At 31.3% G+C, this 26,195-nt stretch overlaps 2 protein-coding genes across 2 annotated transcripts in view; one reads left to right on the top strand and one right to left on the bottom strand.

Annotated features, from left to right (window-relative positions):
• The window catches only part of Vsp37A (Vacuolar protein sorting 37A), a 30,041-nt gene extending 27,117 nt beyond the window's left edge, over positions 1-2,924 (bottom strand). The window contains exon 1 of the mRNA XM_075355259.1: positions 2,345-2,924. Coding sequence (XP_075211374.1) covers positions 2,345-2,427 — 83 coding nt within the window. The 5' untranslated portion in view covers positions 2,428-2,924. The remainder of the gene's footprint in view (positions 1-2,344) is intronic.
• A 2,196-nt stretch (positions 2,925-5,120) lies between these two features.
• LOC142318788 (uncharacterized) overlaps positions 5,121-26,195 on the top strand; it is a 324,097-nt gene continuing 303,022 nt past the window's right edge. The window contains exons 1-4 of the mRNA XM_075355258.1: positions 5,121-5,439; positions 11,058-11,210; positions 14,320-14,457; positions 25,844-25,966. Coding sequence (XP_075211373.1) covers positions 5,275-5,439; positions 11,058-11,210; positions 14,320-14,457; positions 25,844-25,966 — 579 coding nt within the window. The 5' untranslated portion in view covers positions 5,121-5,274. The remainder of the gene's footprint in view (positions 5,440-11,057; positions 11,211-14,319; positions 14,458-25,843; positions 25,967-26,195) is intronic.

Genomic DNA, 26,195 nt, shown 5'->3' with positions numbered 1-26,195 from the left:
GAGGTTTTTGCCACAGATTTTTTTCACTAAATTTTACATAACAGTTGTCATTTGAATATAACGCTATTTAAAAAAAAAAAAGAAGGTGAATCCAACATTGCATCCAAAATGTTGGAAGAGGTTAAAAGGTAGTAGTATTTATATCCAAAATAGATACAGCATTGTTCAGGATTATTTTAACTTCTACAAAACATGGGGGGGGAACTTACTTTAAGCACACTCTGAATATATTAGATCAACTAATATATAATTAGGCATCATCACAAGAAAGGTATGTAATCCAATATGAGATAAGTCACTCTTGAATATGGCATAACCATTACCAAGTTATCAATCTTTCCATACCAGTCTTACTAAGGAAAGTCAGGAATGAACAATCCTTGTTCTTAACTGTGCCAAATATACTGTTGTATATCAGCATGCCAATCCCTTTCAAAATCACCGGAAACAGCCTTTCAAGTAACATGTTCACTCTGCTCACTGCAGAAACTGGCTGTACACTAAATATCATTACTAAAAAAGAAACCCGAACCGATTAGGGCCTCATATATTTAGGATGCTTTACATGCATCACAATAATAAAAAAAACTGGAATAGTATTGAACAAAAGGTCAATATTCCCTTCTACGGAAGGAATAATATACTATAAACACTGTTTTCACTCAGCAGGGAATTCAACTAATATATTATAGAACATTTGGATAAATTAGGATAATTCTAAAAATTTATATTGCCTGATTCAAATTAATGCATAACATGGATTTCATTAAAGTATGAAGAAATTTCTTAACTTTGCAGTGCCATCTGTAATAATCAGCATCAATCAACAATTTATTTGTATGATTTTATTTACATGATAATAATAACTTAAAAATAACTTCTATCATTAAATCACTGACTACATAAAACCAACTGTTAGTCCCATAACTAAAATAATAGTAATAATCACTGTGAATTGGTAAACTAGATAATTAGCTATTCATTTATAATTAGATTTATAATCAGCTAATAATTAGATATTCATTTTATATAGGGGCAAATAATGTTATAGTTTAGGTAAAAGGCAGTTATCTAATTTGACTATAGCAGAACAGACTAATCCTTAATCATACTTAACAAAAGTATAAAAAAAATATGTCTTTTAAAACAATTTCATAAGCAAACATAAATAAAAAAGTGGCGTTTGAATGCTTGAGTACAAACATAAGAACAATTTTTTTTAAAAATAACCATTTCAAGTTTCACAGAAGAAACAAGAAAACATTAAGGGCTTAAGATACATTCAATTCAAAATAGAACTTAAAATTAACTTTTAATTACCTTCAACAATATTCATTCAAGGAACCAAACCAACAAAATAAAAATAAAACACAAATCATAGTTTACAATGAATTTTACTAACAAAACACTTACTTTAAACTTAACATAATTAATTTAATCTAAACATAATTTTCTTTTTTCTACATCCAATTCCAACTGTCAAGAGATTCTGCCACACTTAGTGTTTTTAACAAACTAATGTTAAAGTTAAAATTATACCTACGATCAACTTAAGAAAAAATTATTTTCTTAAAACTACAATTGAAGAAATTTCTATGTACTTAAGAATACAAAATCAGGAATGAACAAACCTAACACAAACTTTACATTAAACAGCACATTTCACTTCGAATTAGTAAGATAATTCTACTTTCAAAATGTGTAAAAATCAACCACATAGCATACATTAAAATGGTTTAAAACCATTATTAGAGTTACAGTCAGATGACAATTTTATGAAGGTTAATATTAACTTATTAGTACTGATATGAAACCATTTTCACTCATAATCCCTAACTGTTATAAATAATTCTAACATAATAATAAAAAAATGTAGCCTCAAAGTTATGAAACTGAAGCATATTAACAATAATGAAAAAAGATCCAACTTGGTTATTTTTTTTTCAAGTCTCTTAAGACGCATAAAAATGCAAACAAGCCAGATTTAGAATTAAGTTCTTTCTGACTTGCGATTTTGTGGAAAAGCACTTTCTTTCTTCTAACCTGCACAATTTCGTTAAGTAAGTAGGTTTGCATTTTTTTTACAAAAGCAGATAAACTATTTCATTTTTCAATTATTTAATGCATTCCTACCTTTTGAAATACCTTAATAAGTCCTAAAAGTATCTTAATCGCCAAGTTTCATGTTATCTCATAACTAACCTATTCAAACGGACAATATTATCCTAGAAAAATCAGCATTCGCAACGATTAACAAACACTTCATTTCAATGAAAAATATTATAGCGCGATTGCAAAAGAAAAAATACAACATGCAGTAATGAAACTAATAAAACAACCTTACTTTGCGTTAAAAATCTTTAATGTGTCTATTTGCCTTTTTCTTATCACACTCTTATCGTCCGAATCACGATAAATATTCAGCATTTTGTTGTACAATCAATTCCAGGTGAATATTTTACTAACAAAACTAAATCTTCATTTTAAGTACACATTTTTCTAACACAAAAATTAACACACATTCAACGACCTAACCTACTACCACCGAGCGAATTACCTCGCTGACGGTAATATCACATGTGACTTGTAGGTGTTGGAGGTTAACAAATTATATGAAAGGAGCAGCTTTCTCCTCATGCAGTGTTCATCAACGGCTTCACTTGATTTCTAGAAGAATACAAAAAAATAAAATAAAATAGTTAATTATAGAAAAAAAAATTAATTATAGAAACTTATTTATACAATATGCTTTAATAGGATGTAATATACGTGATAGCAGTTAAAACGTAGCAACGCAACGCTACTTCGAATCAGTGACTACCGCCTTTTATCAATCCTTCTGTATAAATTACATTATCACTGGTTCGCAAACACAGAAATTTCTCAGGAATGCGTCTTAACTTAACTTTTTCTTTTCTGCTTATGTAAAATACCAAATATTATGTAACTTATACAACAATCTATTGCAGAACATACGAATATTACATCATATCTTTACAGTTTCATTCTGGCCTAACAGAGTTGTTCAAGCAAGTATCAAAAGAGTTGTAAATAATAAGAGCGCCAATTCCGAATTAGCATAACTTTAATTCTAAGGTCAATAACTCTAATTTTCATTCAAAATGACTTCATATACTAAGTCATAAAAGATTTATCATTTATACTGTCGTACAAGTTACTGCAGGTTATTGTTAAAAATATGTCAATTTATAGGTTTGTTATTTATAGGGGTTTATCATGATTTTTTTGTGATTTTATTTACCACCTTTCTAAGAAAGTAAAAAAATTAAGTGTTACCATAATCTTTAAATAAATAATTTTTATTATTAACAAAAATAATCAGTATAATGTGCAGTGTTATTAGATTGATATGAATAAAATATTTTTGGATTAGTATTTAGTTAATGTTATTCTTAAATAAATAACTTTCTTTCTTTTTCCTGTTTAGTCTCCGGTAACTACCGTTTAGATAATTCTTCAGAGGATGATATGTATGAGTGTAAATGAAGTGTAGTCTTGTACATTCTCAGTTCGACCATTCCTGAGATGTGTGGTTAATTGAAACCCAACCACCAAAGAACACCGGTATCCAAGATCTAGTATTCAAATCCGTGTAAAAATAACTGGCTTTACTAGGACTTGGTCGCTGGAACTCTCGACTTCCAAATCAGCTGATTTGGGAAGACGCGTTCACCACTATACCAACCTGGTGGGTTTAAATAAATAATTCATAATGTTTTATATTTACTTTTAATGATATGTACTACTTTCTACTATTATCTGTAATAAATTATTGTGCAATCAATTTTTAATGTGTATTATTGTAGGAATCAGTTAATTGCCTAGGAATTCAGCAAAGCTTTTTAATAATTTTAATTGATGACTCAACCAGTTTTGTTGAATGCAGATATTTTAATTTTACATCATAACAGCCCCTTCACTTGCCTTGTGGCCATCTTCAAAAGAAAAACACTCTATGTCATAGCTAACTTATCATATTACCCATCTCCAATAAAAACCCATCTTCAATTTTTAGCCAACCTTTTCAGTCATAAATTTGGTTAGATTTTTAATTTAAAAAAAAAATTATAATTTTAAACAATTTCCATCAATGGATGTCATGGACCAAAACATTTGATGTATTATTTATGGATACACTCAAATTATAAAATTCAGTACCAGTATTGCATTTTCAGTAAACATGTAAAAACACTAAGTTCTTGTATAACTTTATGCTTTAAATATTGTAAATTTGTGCTAGTGTGCACTTGCAAATTAAAATCAGCATGATAATATTTTAAATATTAAAAATGTAAGCAAAACTTTCCTATCAAGATAGATATTCCATATGACTGCCATGAATCAGATAAAAAAATTAGTTATTGTAGTAAATATACCTGTATGGATACTTTGTATAGGTTTTAATTCATTACTAAAAATAAACCTAAAGAATTTTTTGTGTGATATTCAGTTTAAAACAATGACAGCTTAGAATGTTACTGGCATAGACTAGTGGGTTACCTTCTTGCATTATTATTGTATAATACTGGAAACGGAGATTTTTTATCAAATTTCCCGATATCATTTATAGATTTTAAAAAGTGGTCAAAAGACTTAAAAATGATCTTACTAAAATAAATACGTTATATTTATAAATAGATAATAAATGTATGGTTTATCGTGAATACATAGTATAAAATATTCGTATGAAATATTAAAAGCGCTATCAGTTAATGCATAAAATGCTAATATTAAGGTAAAAATTATAGTACAACATAAAAGACAGTTGTTGCTATCATAATAAGCACTAAGACGTTTTATTTATTTGCCTGTTTGTGACGTGAGCAATTACTTTGAGCAGTAACTACATACGAGTCAATGTATCGAATTATCGTACTCGGGGAACTAATAAAACAACTGGTGCTGGGAATATTAAGGTAATAGCAAATGAAATATATTCTTCTAACTAAATGATCATAATTAATTAACGCCGTGAGTTTTTCTTACGTCCCATATTTGTGTGTTGGCGTTTTTGTATTACTAAAGATTATAAGGTTGGTATATTTGTTTATTCGGTTGGCATGACAACACTGTCATTGTAGTTGAGAATGTTTGTAATTGGCCTCGAATATGTTGGTGTTTGATGTTCTTTGCTGTCTGATGTTTTAGTATTTTTTGTTTCAAATTACGCGAAACTGTATTAAATTATTTTATTTTTTAGCTTTGCCTCCTTTGTACAGTTGACTGTTTTGTCTAATTTATAATATAGTAACGATGATGAGAGAAGGTGTTGGGTTAAAAGAAGAAACTGGTAAAGAAATTAACGAATCTGGTTCAAAATGTGACGTATCCGGGACATTAGAAATATTTAAAGAGTTTAACGAAGTTTATAGACAGCGTTTAAAGAAAACCGATGAAGCTTGCGGCGATGCTACTCAGGTATGTTTTAATAATTATATTCATGATTTATCGGTTTAACATTGACTACTGTTGTCCTTAACCTCGTAAAGCCTGGTGTTCCAGATTTGTTCTGAATAACTTGTCTTACGAAGCCCATTGTTGTTAATTAGCCGTTTTGTTTCTGTATCTATCACAAAATGTTCTACTGTTAATGTCATTATTATTTAAAAATAAATCTAAGTGCTGTTTACACACTAACAGCTGCATCTCCTTGTGATCAGTTTGATGTTTAATGTAATGAAATTTTACACTGTGCTGTGAAATTGTTCTTTGGTTGGAATGATTAAAGTAATTTCTAAAGTTAAACATTTTGGTTTCATTTGTCACACATTCATATCTGAAAATGTTTATTAGGTAAAAGAAATAAGTTAGTGAAAACTCATGGTTACGCTTTATCGATAAAAATTAATTTATGAAGTAATAATTTCTTCTAAAGTGTTAATTTTTACCTGTTTTTTGTGGTTTGACTTAAAATTTAATCCATTTTTAACATTTACTTTTGAATAAACTGCTTCACGAAGTTATGAAAGTTAATTGTTCCTTGTTGCTCTAAATAAAAGTAGCAAGACCTGTTAATATTATTGCATTTTTTCTTTACATTTTATAGAAAGATTATTTTAGTTTTTTATCATAAAGAAATAGTAGACTTTTATGTAAAAAGTTTGCAAATGTTACAGCAATTACTTTTTGTCTAGGAATGTTGAGTATTGATTAGAATATTAAAAAAATCCTTTTATTTTAGCTTTTTTTAGTTTTCATCATCCAAATTTTGTTTCTCATGTTTATTTCTTTAAATAGATTGTTTGTAGTAATTTATATTTGAAATTTAGCCCTTAAGCTTTTTTTATGCTAAATTTGTTATAAGCAACTTAAGCAGAATTGCACTTAAAGAGAATATATCACATTTCTTATAACTTAATGTAGAAATTAACTTTATTTATTTTTTAAATTATTGTTTCAGCAGATTAGTAGTTATTAGTTAGTTATTACATGTTGTCCATTTGTCATATTGTATCATTAGGGAAACACACCATTTTTATTTGGTACACCACTAGAAGTGGAATTAGTTAATTTTTCAGATTTGTTTTCAAAACTACGTTAATACAAATTTTCTTAATAACAAAATAATTTATGCTTGTCTGTATACATTTTACAGTGTATTTATTCATTTTATTATTAATTTAATTAATTTTTTTTTTTTCATTTTACAGTATTTTTTTGTAATTGCTAAAACTAATATTTTTAGAAAATTTGTAGAAATGCATAATATAGCTATAATATTTAAATGAAAAAAGAAATTTGGCCCAACAGATGTGGCAGGATTAAATAGAAGATTTCTTCCTTATTTATTAATACAAATAGTATATCTTGACTTCTCTTTTAAGAATTAACTTAAAAAACAATTTACAGTCAGGTTAGTAATTGCAATGTATTTGCTAATTCCCTTGCCATAATACATGGATATAATAAATATGGTACTATGATACTGGTCTACCTGCATTTTTCTTATTTAATTAAGCACATAGTATGATGCTTCCAAAATTATAGATAATTAATTTTTTTCAATTTATTGCAGAGTAAAATTTTTGTTTAAATATAAATAAATTTTTTTTTATTCTATTGACATTTTAGGGAAGAAAAAAACACATTTTTTAATTCTTAAAAAGTATAAGTGAATTTTAATTTTAATGAATGCTCATACTTACATGTAGATATTACTAATTAAATTAGTTCTAACACTTCTTGTAAACATTCATTGTAACTTCAAATAATTTGGGATTTACCTGTTTGTGACTTAATTATAATTTCTTTATTTTATCTGTTTATAAATTTCTGGTAGTTGCTGTAACTGATAGTTATAGCTGTTTACAACAGCTAAGTAAGATTTGTATCAGTTGATTGTAGTGACTGTAGTAGGAAACTAATATTTTCTAATTCATCTGCCCGTAAATTTTTTTTTTAATTATTGCTGTAGATTATAGAAAACTATCTTTTCTTTGTAACATTTTACATCTGTATTAATATTTATAATTGAATAAATTCAATTTTTTCTAAAGTACTTTTGAAGGAACATTGGCAATATTAGTGTACTTGCTGAACATAGATTAAAAAGGACCATTGCATTCAAAAAATTAATGTACTCTTGGTAGATTGGTAGCTGTTCACATTGTTCAATCAATCTCTCTGACAATGTGTGCAATATCTAAGTACAAGTTTTTAGATGAAGCAAGACTCAAGTTACATAGCACAAAACTGAAATGATTGATTAAATGGTATTTCTATTCTGTTAAAAAATATATTTCTAATTACAAATTAATTATTCCCTGTAACTTTTTAATTACGTGTAAAATGAACAATTAATAAAGTACTGATATGAGAAACTAATTAAATTGACTGTATAAATGATTTGATTCAGTATTGTAGCTAGTTGCATTATATGTGAAATCTTCTTGATACTCGCTGTTATGTATGTAGTAAGAAGTAAGTACTAGAAAATTCTACACATGGATATGTTTTGAAAGTGCCTTGTAATTGTAGCTAATACCTTTTTATTGTAAATCTTTTACATCCCTCTATTACATTTTTTAATTTTATTTTCCCCCTCTTCATTTTATCAGATAAAAATTTTATAAATTGAGGTGAAAAAGTAATTTTTCAAAAGTAAGGGTAAGTTTTACATTTAAGGCGTGAAAAATCTATTGTATCTGTTTTGTTTTCTATCTCCAATATATAATTGTTTATATTTGACCCATTATGCAGACACTAGTTTTTGGCAGCTAATATGCAGTGGGTACATTTGAAAATTGTGAAATAGATTTATTTAGAGAAAATTAGTTGTAATTAATTTATTGTTTTATAAAACTCTTTTGACTGTGAGAAAGTCTATGCATACTTTATAACATTATATAAACATATTTAAAAAAATTCACCGAAAGTCTAAGGATTTGTTTTTGTGATAATATTAAAACTGTATTTATGTGATTAGAAATTTTTTATGTGCTGTAAAAAATATGAGTTTAAAATGTTATTTTAGGAACATTCTTAATTGGTAAATATAGTTGTTTTAATCTATCAAACATCACAATTAGTAGATGAAAGTTGTTGTTAGAAATTGTTAAGAATTATTGTTCTTTTTACAAACTTTCCATTTCTATTTTTTAGAAAAATATTTTGGTTTATATGGGAGAACAGTAAATAAATATATTTATTGCTGAAGTCAGTTGTATTTTTGTATTTTTTAGATAATATTGGCAATTGGTATTTATGTTTGCTTTATTTAGGACTAGTACTTGAAATCTTCTAGGGATTAGGAAGAATGGCTTTACCCAATAGTCACTTCATACACAATATAAGCATAGTTGTGTAACCATATACAGAGAACTGAACTCTGGTAAAGTTTCTCCCATCCAGATTGTATAAAGGCCTCCTCAGTATAGATCTGAGAAGATTAAACATACACTCAGAACTGAAAGTAGGAAATAAGTGGTCAGGTGAAAGGGACTAGTGATAAGATACCTACTGTTAGAAAGAACTGCAGTGTGATAAGATTATGAAGAAATATGATGGTGGAGTCATGATTAACAAAGTAGTTTGCCATTATGGTTACACTTAGTGTAATTTCTATAATAATAACAAATATAGTTTACAAATTTTAAAGTTACGGGTGAGTTTATGCTATTTTGAAGAGCATAGAGAGTATGTTGAGAGAATTTCGCCCTGCAAAAAAAGTTCAAGACCCAAACATCCGCAAGAAAACTGGTGCTTACGGTTTTTTGGGAGTCATAAGGCCCAGTACTGGAACATTATATGAGGAAAGGGGCACGACAATAAACAGTGCGCGTTACAATGAGATGCTTACTGTCAAGCTGAAGCCTGCAATTCGAAGCAAACGCCAAAGACTGCTGTTGAAAGGTGTTGTGTTGTTGCACAACAATGCCCGTCCACATACCACTGCCCACACTGCTGAAATGCCCCAGAAACTCATCTTTGAAGTACTGGCTCATCCTCCATATAGTCCTGAAATTGCCGCTTCTGACTACCACTTGTTTGATCCACTCAAAGAAGCATTAAGGGGCGGTCGATTTACCTTGGATGAAACAGTGAAAGAGGCGGTGCATTCCTGGCTCGCAGCTCAAAACCGAAAACCTTTTTTTTGTGAGGGCATTAGGAAACTTGTGCAATGATGGACCAAGTGCGTTGAAATGCAAGGGGACAATGTTGAAAAATGATGTACATGTAAGTTTCCTATTTGTATTGGAATAAAATTTATAACTACATCGTGGATAATAATTGACTTACCCTCGTATTTTAAATAAAGCTTCTACTAGTTGTACTAAAATGTTTAAGATTACAGTAAGGAGTATCTGCCCTTTGGCTTGACATGTAACAGAGTACATGCCAAGCAGTTACTACAGTATATGTATGTTATGGTGATTTTCTAGATCCTCATGAAATTGACATAATTGTAAATCATTTTAATATTTAGCATGAAGGACATTCTACAAAGAACATCATCAGTTCTTTCAAAGGCAGGGAATTGGGAGTTTTTGGAAATGATGTTATAAAAAGTGTGGTTTTGGTTATAACAATAAAAATGCTATGAGGACTTTATTTAATTTCTCAATAACAAAACCGGAAAATTTTATATAATAGCCAAACCAATTAACTTTTGCAAAGATATTGGTTTTTTGCATTTATCAATGAGAAACTTGTTAATGAGCTTTCATTAATATTATTAGTCAAACTGTTTTTAATTGAGAAGTAAAGAGTCGTTTGTTAGGTTATAATGACTTAACAATAATTTGAAAGAATGTATATGTTTCAATCTCAAACAAATTCCCAAAATTTGGCTATTTTATTAATAGAAAATTACTTACTTCAAAACCATTTGATAAGCTTTATACAGAATGAGCAGTGATCACTGGAAACTAGTGCTCTTTATAGGGTTTCATGCATTAAAGTTTAAATTGAATTTTGAGAAGATATTTTTCTTGGTGAAAAGAGAAATAATATTCCCAACAGCAAAAACGGTTGAGCAGGTTATTTTAAGTAACAGTTAGACCTTATATAACAAGGCTGGCAAGAAAAGAGCAGCTTCAGTCTTCAGTTGAAAAAGTGCTCATCCTTTAGTATTTCATTAATTTAGAAGTAATTGTCAACTTTTATGGGTTTATTTCAGTAAAGGTAAGAGGATTAAATACTACATATTACCTATATCATACCATGAAACTCCTTCGTAGTCAGTTGTTTTCAGGAAACAGAGGTAGGTTGCACTATAATTGTTTGATACTTGTCAATATGAATCACCCAGAAAAGTGGTGCTGAATCTATTTTTTTTTATTACAGATCCCCTTTACATTTCTTTTATTGCTTATTAACTCCAAATTTAACTCTAAATTTAAAGCAGAATAAAATATTTATTTTAATTTGCCTTCAATTTTAATAAAATAAAATTAAGTAATTGTATAAATTCTTCACACTCCTCTTAACTTTTTATTATTGAATTAAGACTGAAAAGTAGTGTTAGCTATATATTAAAACTTGTTAGCTATTAAACAATATAACATAATTTTAATATATTTATTTGTCTCCAATAGTTAAAGTTAAAGACTCTTGAAGACTGGGTTGCCGATTTGACGGAACAGAATACAGTGCTTGTTGAAACTGTTGAGGCACTAGAGAAAGAAGCTTTGTATAGATTAGAACTTGGAATTAATGCTGAAAAATGTTCCAGGTTTGATGGGTTTAATGTAAGTATTAGTATCATGCTTTTTCTCAAAATTTATAATTTTAAATTAATGTGACTCATATTTAATTTAATTTTAATTGGGCCTTGGAATTAAACCCTGTTGTCACTGCAACCTAAGGTTACATGTTTTGTAGTATTACTTTTATGTAATCTCTGCTTAGGTAACCAAAACTGCTGTAACCAACAATTTGTGGGGTTCTGATGTAAACTTAATTTGTTCATATGAGGTCTATAAATAATGTAATGAGACTGGTTCAATAGACTAAAAAAATATTAATACCTAATGGATCAGCTGTTCACATAACCATATATTACTAGTAACTTTACAGTGTTGCCACTTTGGCTGCCAAAAAACTAGTCTCATTACCTTATTTACAGACCTCATATTTCTTTTTTCTTAGGCAAAGACACATATATATTTAAATTTTGCCAAAACCAAAGTCTTCCATGATCATTAGCAATAGCAATAGCAACTTTGTCCTGTAACTACGAATTACCATAAGCTAACATTAAACTGTTGTATAAAGCTTTTATGGTAAGTCTGTCTGTTAGAATAATTGAACACTAGAACTAAACCCTGTAAACATTCCCTAATGACAAATATTTGCAAAGTTGGGTGCTCTGTTTTAAAATTGGTCATATAATTGGACAACTTTTGAGATTAAAGAAGTAACACAGCCTTTCGATATTAATAAAAATGACTTGAACACATTTGTATTTTTCTCATCTGTGTCATTCAGTCTTCTGCATCAGTTCCCTCATTCAAGTCATACTGGTCTCAGTTTTGGTTAATGTCCATATCAATGTTTCCTTGGCCTTTAAGTAGCCTATAACTAACTATTGACTGTCAGAATCCGTTTTATCTTTTAAAGTATCTTGACTAGAGAGTCTTAACAGCAGTCCAGTGAAGATACCTTTGCTGTTGCTGTGGCTGTCTAGGGGGTAACCTTTTAAGTTTCCAGTGAATTCCTTCAGTAACCACCCAATCAAGTTCATTAGTCTACTTGTCTGTCCCCAAAGAATGAGATATATCCTTATGGAAGGTCAATTGAGGTTCATCCATTATGGTTTTGTGGAAGGGAGTACAGTTAGTTTGTCTCTGTGGGCAATCTTGTTTGCCCTACCCCTCTGCTGCAGTTGCTGGACAAGACTGATTCTTACTTGAAAAACCGTATGTGTGACAGGCCATGGATTCCTTCTGTTTCTCTTTGTGAAACCCTTTTCAACCTTTCTTTATGCCTAGTATTCTAATATGCTGGAAATACAGAAGGTGCTCGATCCTAGTGTAACAGATGCCTTTATTACTGGAGCATTAACTCTCTTGTGCAACATGCTTAGCTAAGAGAACCACCAAGGCACTTTCAGTTTTCTCTGCTGTTGCTTTGGAGAATAGGTCTGGGTGATCTTGATGGATTCTGGCACTATGTTCAAGGCAACATCTTCCTTTATACGAGGTCAGAACTACTTTCTGGAATAGCAAACAGATATTAGCAAACAGATAATATTTACCAAACAGATGTGATAGTTTATGAGGTCAAAGCTGCTAAATTGTGTATCTTTTGGTTGGATAAAATGCTTCAATTTAGCTAGTACATTGGCACTTCCATTCAACCATTGTTTTTTCTTGTTATGGAGCCTCTTTATAACAAGCCCAAGAGTAGTGTAGATTCATGACTCATTAGGACATCTTGGATAAATTTTTGTGCAGGTTTCAGATTGGAGTTCATAGCTGTTATCTAGCCTCAGGTCATATATTCCATTTATATGCTGCAGATTATTCCTTGCAAGAATGTGTAGTTCCTTATTGCTTGGTTTCCATGTGCAATTGTTTTTTAGTACCATAAGTACAGTTGGCACGAAGTGTACCTCATTGGGAAATCAATTATGGAATAGCCCATTTGCATAGGTGTCAAAATACAGTGTATCTGGGCTAAATAAAGGTATCCAAAGGGCCTATATTTAGAAAACCAGTTGTAGCCATAATCTCTTATACACAGGCTCAGTTGATAGAAAATATCTTCCAAGATTTGTTCTGTATACTCTCAAGGCGAGCAGAATATGCATGCACAGGCAAGCTGACTCACAATGCAATTGTAATCAGTAGTAGTCAGTCAAGATGTTGATCCTATAACAGAAGGTTTACTGCATGCTTTGGTTAGTGGAGTTTCAGTCAGTTACACATGTTCAATGGAATATGAGAGACTGGAAGTTTAGTTTCATAAACTGAAAATCATCCAACCAAGTTTCAGTTAGTTATGGGACTGTGGATCGTGTATGCGATTCATTTACTGAAATGTAAATGAATCATTTACAGTCCTGGAAAGTTAGTTAGGTGGACTAGATACAAACTGCAAATTACTTGTTCCACTGTTCACAACAGGTTCCGTATGCGAACATACAAGTTACAACTCCGTCAGATTAAACCAAATGATCGCTTCCTATGATATCAGTTTGCTGCAAAGGTAATGCACCATGTCAAAAATAATCCTAATTATCTTGTTATTAAGTGATGAGCCAACCTTTCATATGTGTAGGAAAGTTAACAACACAGTTGTCAAATTTGGGTTACTAAAAACTCCACTATACAGTAATCAAAAATGAAAGGAACACATGGAAAGTCAATGTATGGTTACTACTGCACAAAAATGGCATCATTGGTCCGCTTTTTTTCACAAAGCAGCCCACTGTGACGACAAATGTATCTTGACATGCTTGAAAACTTTGCTGTTCCTTAGATTTCTGCAGGTTTCAGTTTTTGACAAGATTGTGCTCTACCACACTTTCATTAAGATGTTATCATGTTCTTGAATAATACTTTCCTGTGATGTTGGATCGGACAAGGAGGTCCAACTACATGGATACCTAGATCTCTAGATATCACATCTTTGAATTTTTTTGCTTGGAGGATTTATTAAAAGGTTCTCTTAATGTAAGCTGTTACTTTTGGCTACCTTTAGCGCCTCTGACTCTATCTTTTGGCTCAGTATAAGGGTTAAATTTTAAGTCATAAAGTTAACATTTCAACATTTGCATTTTTTTACTAACATTTTTCATCTCTAATAAAATTAAAAGTAAAACATAAGGTTTCCTAATTTAATTTTTTTTTATAGGTTGTAGATGTATGTAAAGTATGCAAGAATAAAGTACATGTTAATGCTGATGGAGTTTGTGGAAAACCCAAGTGTCATGCTGCCTGTTTGTCAGTATCTGATAATAGAGGGATTTACCAAAGAAAAATCAATTCTCAGGTATCTGAATAAATGCCACGTTGATGATTGTCGAAGTAACTATTAATTTTTTATGATAGCAAATCATAATCCAGCATAGTGTTAAGTGGATTAATGTTGTAATTTTGTTTGGTATTATGTATTGAGTGGTTTATTTGTTTGGTATTAATGTGTTAAGTGGTTTAGGTACTTGCAGAGGACTGATCTTTGAATCCAATTTTTCTGAAAATACTGTTTGTGTATTATAATGGTAGGTTCAAATATCAGACTGTTAGCAAGTAGTTAACTTACCAGTCAGTATTTTTAATTTATGTGTCGTGGTTATCATCTTAACCATTTTGCCATTACTTTTTCTTTGTATACCAGTATTTTAAGCCAAACTTTATGAATTCTGGATATACTTGTAAATATGTTTAAATATTTGTGTTGAATTAATGTTATTAGTTCTATCAGAAATACTTGTAAACTGTAGGTCCTTTATCTATTCCTGGGAATATTTTTAGATTTTCATGTTGAGATTGCGCTATATTTTTCTAGATCTTCCAGTTAACTAGTCATACGCCAAAACTAGTTAGTACAGTTCATTTCTGTAGGAATCATAAAAAAATGTTTTCACAGAAAAAATGTTTTCTGATGTTATCAGAATATGCAGTTAATTCTTTTGACTGTATAATTTTAACTTTTTATTAGCCTTGTGATTTTTATTAACATGGTTAAATTTCATCATTAGGTAATAATTTATCATTAGTAAAACAATTTTTTTTTAACATTTGATCTAATTAGGAGAGATCTGCTTTGTGGGTTTTATTATATTAGTTCAATTCTGTAACACTTGAGTTATAATTGAAGTGTTCACTTCTATATTAAATGTTGATTAATTAAATATGTATTTAAAAAAAGAAGAAAAACATTAAATATTTTTGGTTGTATGTTCCTAATATCAGTGCTGAAATAAAGTTCTTCAGAATGGATTAAGCTAGTTAATTATTTTTAGCATATCTAAAACTTATGAAGTAAAGAGTTAAGTAAATTTAATGCTCTCATATTTCACATCTTTTATTTTTACAGCTGCTCAAGAACAACTACTGTTGGAAAGTGATAATTGTGCTTATTAGCTAGCTAATACTATGTGTTTCTTTGCCAACAAAATGACATCTGCCTTTTTATATTAAATTTCAGCAGTTTAGTTTTAATGGAAAGTGTTAGTAAGTCTGTGCTCAAAATTACAAAATAATTTAATGCCAGTTTTTATTTCCTCCTCTACGCAGACATTTGATATTGTTCAAATACCACTAAACCAGTGTGATATTTGGTAAATAAATATCATTAATCATATCTTCAGTCATATCATAAATATCCATTACATGATATAAAGTTAATGATTTTCAGAAAAAGACTACTAGTTAAAAAAAAGTTTTCTTTTCTCATGTTTGATATTTTTGGATACTGATAAGTTAGTATTTTTTGGTGAGTGAAGGAGATAATTTCTAAAAGAGATATCAGTTTAGTGGTATTTGAGCAACTCAACTGTGTTAGAGTGATATATTGACTAATTTTGTCACCTAGTGGAGGGGATAAAAATTGCACATCATTTTATAATCTGAGCATTGACTCTATTGTTTTCCATTTATAACTACTGTTTGAAGTCAGATTTGAAAAAAATAAGGTGTTATTTCACTTGCAGTGGTATGCTTACAGTTATTTCCTAACTCGTAACTAATTATTGAATTACTGTGGAGTGAAAAAACTAATATATTTATTTATTTTATATCTCAATCTGTTATTTATTATTCTGTATTTATTAAAATCGCTCAGTCTGTTCTGGAGGTATAAGTTTCAAAACATAATATGGTAGACAAAATGGAAAATATCTCTGAACCTGTCTTTGGAGAAACTTTTTTCTATATTCATGTTAGAACACACTACTGAAATATTGGATGACCTTTTTTTATACATAACCTTTATATTATAGTGAGATAATTTCTTTATAAGAAGAAGAATAAGTACAGTCTATATATTATTGATAAACACCAAAACTGACTATATGTATGAGTTTGATAAGAAATCAGAGTGCATTTATAGGATAGAACTGTTTTGCAGCTCGCTAAAAAAAAGAAGCTATTAATGTTTTATTATTTTTTTTGATAAAGAAATTTAAAATGCACTTAAAAATATTTTTTAAATTTTTAGAAAAGCTAATTGTTTCATCATAACATGTTTTGGCGAATGAGATATAAGTTTGTTAACAGTAAAACAATAAATTTATCTAGAAATATAATTTTGTGTAAATGCAATAATGTGTGTAAATGCAATTAATTATCAAGGTATTAACAAATTAAACATTAAAATTGCTGGCATTTTGAAATTTAATAATATAAAATCAACATATTTTCATGTTTGTAAATGTTAATAAATTTCTGAAGTTTGGGCATTGCCTATTTTGTGCACATGAGCAAGCACACATGTGCACATGGGAACACTCCCCCCACACACACACACACACAAACATACATACATATATACATATGCATACACACACACACTCATACACACCTATACACATACACATGTACACATAAACACACATTACATATACACATGCACTCTGTGTGTTTATACACATACATACACACACACATATATATATGTATATATACATATGCACACACACACACATGCACACATACATACATACATACATACACATATACATAGATACACACACATATGTACTATATACACACACACACACACACACACACACACACACACACACACACATACATACATACACAGAAAGAGAGAGGGGTGGACTTATAATATATTAAAAAGCAAAAAAGTCATGCAATACTTTTTTTGTGGAATATCTATTAAAATATTTCAAAATGATTCATGAACTTCCTAAAGTTAAACTAAACGTAATGAGATTAAAATTTTCTGTGCAGTATGAAGAAAAAAAATCATTAAAAATCTTCCTATATAATGATTTAGGCGGAATTATACTTGTTGGAAAAGCTTTACAATGAAATGTTAAACTAACTCTTACTAATTTTATGAGGTCTGTTCAGAAAGTAATCAAAATTTATTTTTTTAATCTTTGTTATAAATTTTACAGTACATTGGTCCTTGTACCCTTCAAAGTTGTTCCCCTTCCCTATTCACACCCTTTTCCCAGTGGTGTTTCCACTTTGTGAGGCAGTCCTGTATAGCTTCACTTGAAGTGGCCTTTAAGGTTTGTGATCAATTTTCTTTAATGTTATCAATAGTCTCAAAACGGTGTCCTTTCAGCACTGATTTTAATTCTGGAAATAAGAAAAAATTGACAGAGCTGAGTGTGGGGGGCACATTGTTGTGGTGAAGGAACCAAGAGTTGCCTCACCACAACTCTGGTCTCTTTTTGCAGATTTTTGATGTAACCGTTGTAAAATGCCTTGATAGTACGCACTGTTCACTGCTTCACCTTGAGACAAAATTCAAAATGTACAATTCCATTGAAATCGAGAAAAACAGAGAGTATCACTTCGACATTGGACCCGAGACTGATGTGCTTTCTCAGGGCATGGAAATCCTTTGCCAATCCATTGTGATGATTAAACTTTTGCCTCAATGTCATAGCCATAAACCCAGCTTTTGTCCTGTTATGATCATTTGCATGAATGTTTCATCATCATTGGCTTGTTCAAGAAGTTGCTGACAAACATCCACTCTTATGTTCTTTCTGCTGTTCTGTCATCAACCGAGGTATAAACTTTGCTGCAACTGTAGCATGATCAATTTTTCAGTCAGAATGCTAACCTGTTCTGCAAGTTCTTTGGACAATCAATTAGTGATTTTCAATGCACCAAATGGTTGATTTTCTGAACATGGGTGTTATCAGTTTGTCAATGACCCTAAAATCAAATGACACTAATAAGGAAAATTGTTTTATTTGAGATTAATTTACTTATATATGAGATTATTTTACTAATATTTTAATATTTGAGAAGGAGCCTTTTGTTATCATTTTGATCCGAGCAGTGGTAATGTGAAAGTGTTTTTCATCAAAAAAACAAAATGAAATTAATGGTGTTTGTTATATAGCCAGTTGCCCATTGTGGACAGAGTGATGTTATCTTTTTCCTGTTTAGCCTCCGGGAATCACCGTAAGGTATTTCTTCAGAGGATGAATCAGGATGATATGTATGAGTGTAAGTGAAGGGAAGTGAAGTGAAGTGAACTCTTGTACAGTCTCAGGTCGACTAATTCTGAGATGTGTGGTTAATTGAAACCCAACCACCAAAGAACATCGCTGTCAATGATCTATTATTTAAATCCATATAAAAGTAATTGCCTTTACTTGGATTTGAACATTGGAATTCGACTTGATTGAAGTCAGCCATTGAAGTCAGCTGATTTGTGAAGATGTATTCACCACTAGACCAACCCAGTGGGTTAGAGTGATGTTACTGTTAGGACTGAAGCCAACCTGACACCCTCCATATGACAGTTTTGGTTGCCATGCCACCCTCTCTGTATCTAAGTCCGTATGGGCTTTACTGGAGGTCATCTTCAGTACCTCAGCAATGACATCTTTTTTTCAAGTCTCAGCTATGATGCCACCTGCAAATGCCACAAGCTACATTCCCATCTGTTTACTACTAATGTAAATTCCAAACAAAATACACTTAGCCAAATCTCAAACAAGATTGAATGACTTTAAAGAACGAAGGAATTGAACTCTACCTTCCCGAAAAGTAAAAATGAGTTTGACACACAATGAATCATAAAAATGAAACACAAAAACACTAATAATACATAACAATAACAATAAATAATGCAACATAACATAATCCAGAAAAAAGTAACAAAATAACAATAAAACTCAACATAAACACAAAGAATTGGTATTTAGCAGAAAGCCACTATAGGTTATTAAGTGCCCCAGAAATGTACAGGAAAATTTTCAGGACATATATCTCTGACTGGACATTACCCACACTCAGCACACAAAATATGATGTCCTCAGTATCCTTTCCAGGACAAAACCCATACTGATTATACATTAGTAAACCGCACGAGGTCTACCTCTCGTTTATACAAAGGTACAGAATCTTTTCAAAGACCTTACAATAAGCAGCAGAAATGTCAAGGGTCTATATGATGAATTAATCCTTGTCGCCACCTTTAAATAATAATTTCACAATCCTCTTCTTCCAATACACTGGGAAGCATCATCCTCCAAACAAGAATTTATTAAAAACCTGTGTGATAATTCTCACACTTACCCCTCTGAGCAAACAAGGAGCTCCGCTGTTATCACATCAAAGCCAGGAGTGTTACCTCTACCTAGATTACAGACAGCTTGATGCACCTTGGCTTCAGTAGGAGACTACACCCTTGTGAAACTCAGCAGCTTCACACCTCACTTGCTGATGGTATTCCAACCCTGTAGGGGAAAGACACCCACCTTGTGATGTTACCGGTCGCCACACCACCCCCTCTGTTCCAAGCTCTGAGGGGGCTTTACCGGAGGTCATCTTATGACCCTCTAACTGATTACATCTGTGAGATGTAATCAGTTAGTGATGACTGATTACATCTGTGAGTCATCAGCCAGGCCTTGATTGGGATGCCACTGATGTAAATGCCTCAGCAGACATTTGCATCAGTAAAATACAAATCAAATTTTGCATTCATGTAGGCCTCAAACAAACATCTTCACATCCAACCTAACATGATTTCCTGAAACTGACTGGCTGAAACCGCAGAAGCACAAACCCCGTGCCTAATAAAGATTTGACAACATCGTTCGTTACTGTGACTGCCTCAAAGAATGAATGAGTTTAAAGTTAAATCAGTGCTACACTCATACCAATCAAAATTATGTTTTACGCCACATAGAAATTCAGACCTACACCCAATTAAGTCAACCAATTTAGGTCACCTAACAAGGGGAATGCAACCTCATTCCGGTCCGCGGTGTGGGTGCAGGGAAACAAACCTCGCACCCCAACCCAGTCCCATCATGGTATCTTGCATGACATTACCAAGTCATATTCAAGACCGCCACCGGCGGAGGGAAGCCACATCCCCAGTTGCATGGGTGCCATATCCCAGCAGCACAGCCACCCCCACCTACAGGAGCCCTAAATCGAATCACAAACAATACCAAAATAACCATGGCATGATGACAATGCACCTACCTCCAACTAATCCAATGCCTAAGCCGGAACCCTAGCCACCCGGAATCCTACCACGATTGAGTATCTCAATTAAACTCCCTCTGCAGACCTACACACTGCAAGGCAGTGAAGAATACCAGCCACTACAGACCACTCCTTGCGGATCATCCAGTTGTTACAGAGATCCAGAAAGGAATGTATTCTCTCAAGTTCCTTACAGCTCGTGAACGTTTGACCTTGTATCAGGGACAGACATAGAGGACATGGTCCATTGTATTATCAGTTTTACAATCCGGATATTGACTTGAATCCACCAAATGAAACCTAGCCAAACTCGCCTGAAAGGAACCATGCCCGAAGAGAAATTGTGTGATATACCAAATGGGGGAGACCCATCAAATCACACCTAAATTAGACACTATAGGAAATATATACCATGCATGTAGCGACCTGCAGAGGAATCGTCCCACCTGACCTACTAAGACGCAAGTCCCTGGTCTTTAATCACCTGCTTTTGTTCAGATGTCAATAGGTTATTTACCTTGAAATGTAGTGTTCCTTATGCTCATTAGCCAAGATATCTTTTGGTCTGACTCCAGCTATAACACAGACTGCCTCCCGCAAAACTATTCTGTAACCGCCTATAACAGCCAGCAAGAGGAGTTACTGGGCCCATAGCAAAATGTCCATGCAATACCTAAAAGCTATGCGGTTAGCCCAGACAGGTGCAGCACACAGAATAATAGCTTCACTGACACCTTTGTAAAGGATATGCATTGTACTGTAATTCAACCCCCAATTGGGATGAATGAATCTACGGATTCTATAAAAAGCATCAGTGGCCTTTTTTGTTACATACTGTAGATGTTCGTTTAGGATAACACCCAGATGTTTTTGAGTCGTAATGTTCTGAATGGAGAGACCAGCCATCCGAACCCAGATTCGTTGGAAAGCAGCCAATCGGCCTTTAAGCGACATCATTGTGGTTTTCTCTGGGCTGAAAATGTATCTTATGTTGAAGACTTCACAGTCTGAGTGTCTCACAAGCACGAGCAGCTCGGAACGGAACTCTTAATCGTCACGCGAATCTCCTTCAATCAGTAGCAGTGCATTGTCAGCGTAAGCGATGACATGACAACCACATGGAAACCTTAAAACGCAACATCGAATTGAATTCTATGATCCAAAGAAGGAGACTCAAAACACTGTCCTGAGGGCATCCTTTATTTAGTTAAGGTCTTATGAATCTCCGAGCCGCCATCACGCAGGGAAACTGTCCGGTGGCGAAATAACTTGAGAGCACTTCTAGTTCATTTCAGTGGCCAGTCTTAATTGAACATTAATAGGCAAATATAGGACCTTCTCAAAACCTTGCTAATCATGGAAGAGTGTTAGTGGATGGTAAGAAGAACTAACAGTAGGATCTTTGCCACCACCTTCGAACAACAACACCAAGTCGCCACGCTTCCAACACACCAGAAAGTGGCCAGCGAAGAGCAACCTATTATATATTATAGTTAGAGGAGGTATATTCTCGGACTAGGAGCTCCACTGTGATATAATCATATGGCCTTGTACTGTGCCATAATACAGATCACCTGGCCCTCTTCCACTTCAGTAATCTCAGAAGATTGTAAGTCGGTTTCGAAAATCGTGACTTCCCACCTGACACGCTGGTGGTATGAAACCTCACCCACCATAGTGTCATCCAGGAGCAAATCATTCAGCAAAATATTAAGGACACTGTCCTTATCAATTACCACACCTTTGTGGGTTGATAAAGCTGACAAGAAGACATCTTTCCTGCGCTTATGTCCAAGGGCTCTAGACACAACGCCCCAAGGGTGTCTATTCCCTTTCTCCTGAATGAAGGAGCACCAGGAATTATGCTTGGAGGACCTAATGCGATGAAAGTACCTAGCCCTTGCTCTGCGGTAATCTGCAGTTAGGTATCTGAAGATAGGAAGACTCAGTAGTCAGCAATATTTGTGTTTGTGCCCAGGAAATGGGAAATCACTTTATTCCTTACTTTCTCTAGTAAGTTTGGCATGTAACCTTTTTATTGTTGGAAATGACCATACTATTCTTATGAGTGTCTTGTGTAATATTTAAGAAATACTAATCTGTCATTCAGATTCCTTTTATGACATGAAAATATCAGGTATCATCAACCATTAGGTAGATCTGTATTTAGATACATGGGTATCAATTCTAATTGTATATTGACAAATTCAAAGCATCTGTTTTGTGCTTTCTTAGAAATCCTCAGAAATGCATTAACCAATATAGTTAGGAAATTATATCTGATAGTTAGTGTATTAGGTATATGGATTGTATTCTAATAAATTTATTTGAAAAAATGATGAAGTAGTTATCATAAAGGGAGTTTGTTTGGGAAAATTTTACTCATGTCTATTTTTTACCTTTGCAAAAATAAATTTTTGACCTAACAATGGATAATAATAATACCATTTAAAAATATAACGCCACAAAATTTAAGTAATCTACCTAATAATTGTAGATTTATAAAACTAAAAATTTGTTACTGTTGCAGTCTATTTTTATTAAATCTTTTTTTTAGTGAAGTATCCTGTTTCAGGGTATGGGGAGTAGTTATTTTATTCAACTCTAATTGAGTTAATTGGGATAGGGGACTTTTTGTTATTCTTAATTTTTAATGTTAAAAATTTTTAATGTTTGAATTGTTATTAATTTAAGATTTTTTGTTATTAATTCTTTTTTGATCAAATAGATCCAAAACATTTTAGGTTCTTTTTTTTTGTCTTATTTACCTTCCTGTAAGCAGAGGACAAATCCATTGAGTGACTGTTAGTATGTTTATTTCAGTGCCTGAAACTCCGGAATGGCTGCAACAGTTTAAAAAAAAAAAAATCTTAACAATTTTTCTTATTTGTGTGATTGATGCTGGGTATACATTGATGTGAAGGAAAGAAAATAATGTAAAGTAGATGCTTTTTCTCTAGAAAATAAAATGAAAAAATTGAAACTTAATGGTGTATGAGAAAGAGTTTGATTGATTGACCAAATGAACAATTTATTACTAGCCAGTTAAGATTGATGATCTCTATAGTAATAATAATAAAAACAATGTTTACATATACAAATCTCCAACTTTCAGAAAGTCATTTTAAATAAACACTGTTATATTTAAATTAACTGTACTGACATGGAAACCACAAAATAAAACATGACTATAAAAAAAGTTAGTAATAAACGATGAACAAAAATAAAAAAATGAAGAAAAAATATTAAAAATAAAATTATTAATTCATTGTTTCATAAAAAAGTTCCAAATATTTTCTTTTAAAACAATTTTCAGGTCCTTCACCACTCTTAATGGTCTTTGATATCAGGTTTATTAATTATGCAGAATATATATATATATATATATATATATAAAATGGGTATTCAATATTTTGGAATTTGTAATAAATACTAAAAAGCTATTTATTGTTTCCGCGTTTACTTCTTTTATCCTTTTTAAATGGTTATTTTGTTTCTTCCTTAAGTTAAACTAGAACATAAGAATAGTAGTTACAGTACTTTCTTTGCTTTTTACTTTTAATTATTTCATCAGCTTATAGCATGTGTCGCATGGCAGGCTACTGTTAGATTATAAAAGAAACAAATTCGTGCTTTTTGGAGAAGATGCTGATGATGTTACACTCCTATATCTGTAAATGCTTCTACATTGCAGTCAGTGAATTAGTTTCTTCCTAAGTAGAAGCGGAAAAATGCACAGGAATTGGAACATCACCATATTGACTCGTTTTGTAAATTGAGGGTAGTGACCAGTCGAGCAGTTGCTTTCTCAGTGCTCAGTGGGATTGTAGCTCAGCCTGTAGGTTTTTACAGTAGATTTTTTTTTCATTTAAGATTGCAAGAATGGCTCAACTAATAATGATTATGGTGTGATGTTTATTGGGTTAAGGCAAACAGGACTTTATATCCCTCTATGAAATCTAAGGTATAAAAACTTGGTTTTGTAATTGGTATTTGAATAATTCATTGAGAACTACATTTAAAGCTGTGTGTTAGAACTATGTTTAGGTTTTAATTATGTGTAAAAATTCAGTTTCAGTTAAATTTGAAATATAAGAATGAATGTATCTTACGGGGCGTATGAATTATGAAACATATATCTGAAATTATCTCTTGTCTTAATGGTGAAATACTTTGTTTATTTTTCCATCCTTATTCCAGTCTGTTTAAATATTAACAGTTTTAAGAAAAATAAAAGAAAGAAGAGTTTTAATTAATTAAAGAAAGAAATAGAGAAAGTGTAGGGAAGTAATCTTTCATTTTCTTTTTTTATTTACTTATTGTAAAGACACTTGTATAGGGCCAAAATTTGTGAAATTCACTGTGACAGCAGATTAAGTGAGAAGCGATCTCATTTTAAAATTAGGTAAAATAAGTTAAGCTTAAAAAGATTGAATGCTGGACAATGTAAAGATAAAATATACATACATTTAAAGTATTGTAGTAATTATATTAATTAGTAGTACTAGTATTATTATTTTTTATAAGTACTGGTATTGTCTGATTTAATTTTTTTTTAATGTTATATGTTTTTCATGTACAAGTTTACTTTTTAAATTATTTTATGAAATTTTGGTTTCATTCATGGTTTTCAGTGAGTGTTTTCGAGACATTAATTGTATAAAAATCCATTCATTTTATCATACTCAGAGAATTATTCTTTCATCCTTTTTTTTTTTTTTTACCAATGGTGAAATTTTGTTACTGTATTTTAATGAAGATGACTGTACTTAAGTTAATTGAAGAAATATTTCATGGGATATTTACTAATTTGTTATGGATTATCAGGTTAGAAAAATGTATGCATTAATTTATTAGTTAAAAAAATGTATTTGTTAAATGTAGATATGTGTATTTGATATTTACTATCAGTACTGTCTGTATTATCTGCTCATGAGTAGTTGTGCATGAGACTGTATGGATGCACGCAAATTGTTTGTTTTGATGAGTGTGTGTAAATCATCTGTTAAATTCATGAACATCAGTTATAGAGTTAATTTAATTTTAAATTTTGTTAGTATTCTTGTTTTCTTATTTGTGTTTATTCATGTTTTTTTATATATTGTAATTGAACTTCTGATAGTTGCATATTACACTGAAATGAATAGAAACAAAAGATTATATATTATTTGCTTAAATTAAAAATTTTTTAGTGTTTATTTTATAATTATGTTTAATTTTAGTTACAGGAAACTGAGGAAAAATTGCGCAGAGCAGAATTGGAAACTGAGAAATTGAAGAAGAATTTGAGTGAAAATGAATCAAAACTTGAAAAAATTAATAAAGAAATTGTTGCCAGTGAAAAAGTAATTTTTTTAAAATTACATTTCTTATTTTTTATTAGATTGTAACTTATGAATGGAACTGTTTTTTTATTTTTTTAATAGAGTGAATTCTAATACGTTATAGTATATCAGTGTATATGGTCTGGAAAGTTTAAATCGAATATACATTTATTCAATTTACATTGGTTTGTAAAAATGTATAAATGAAGAGGGGGTGTAGTTAATGGTATATCAAATATAAATTGACAGT

Source organism: Lycorma delicatula, chromosome 2 (assembly GCF_047948215.1).
Source record: "Lycorma delicatula isolate Av1 chromosome 2, ASM4794821v1, whole genome shotgun sequence".
Taxonomy (NCBI): Eukaryota; Metazoa; Arthropoda; class Insecta; order Hemiptera; family Fulgoridae; genus Lycorma; species Lycorma delicatula.
Note: the sequence above shows the minus strand (reverse complement) of the source record. Positions and strands in the feature narration are given on the sequence as shown.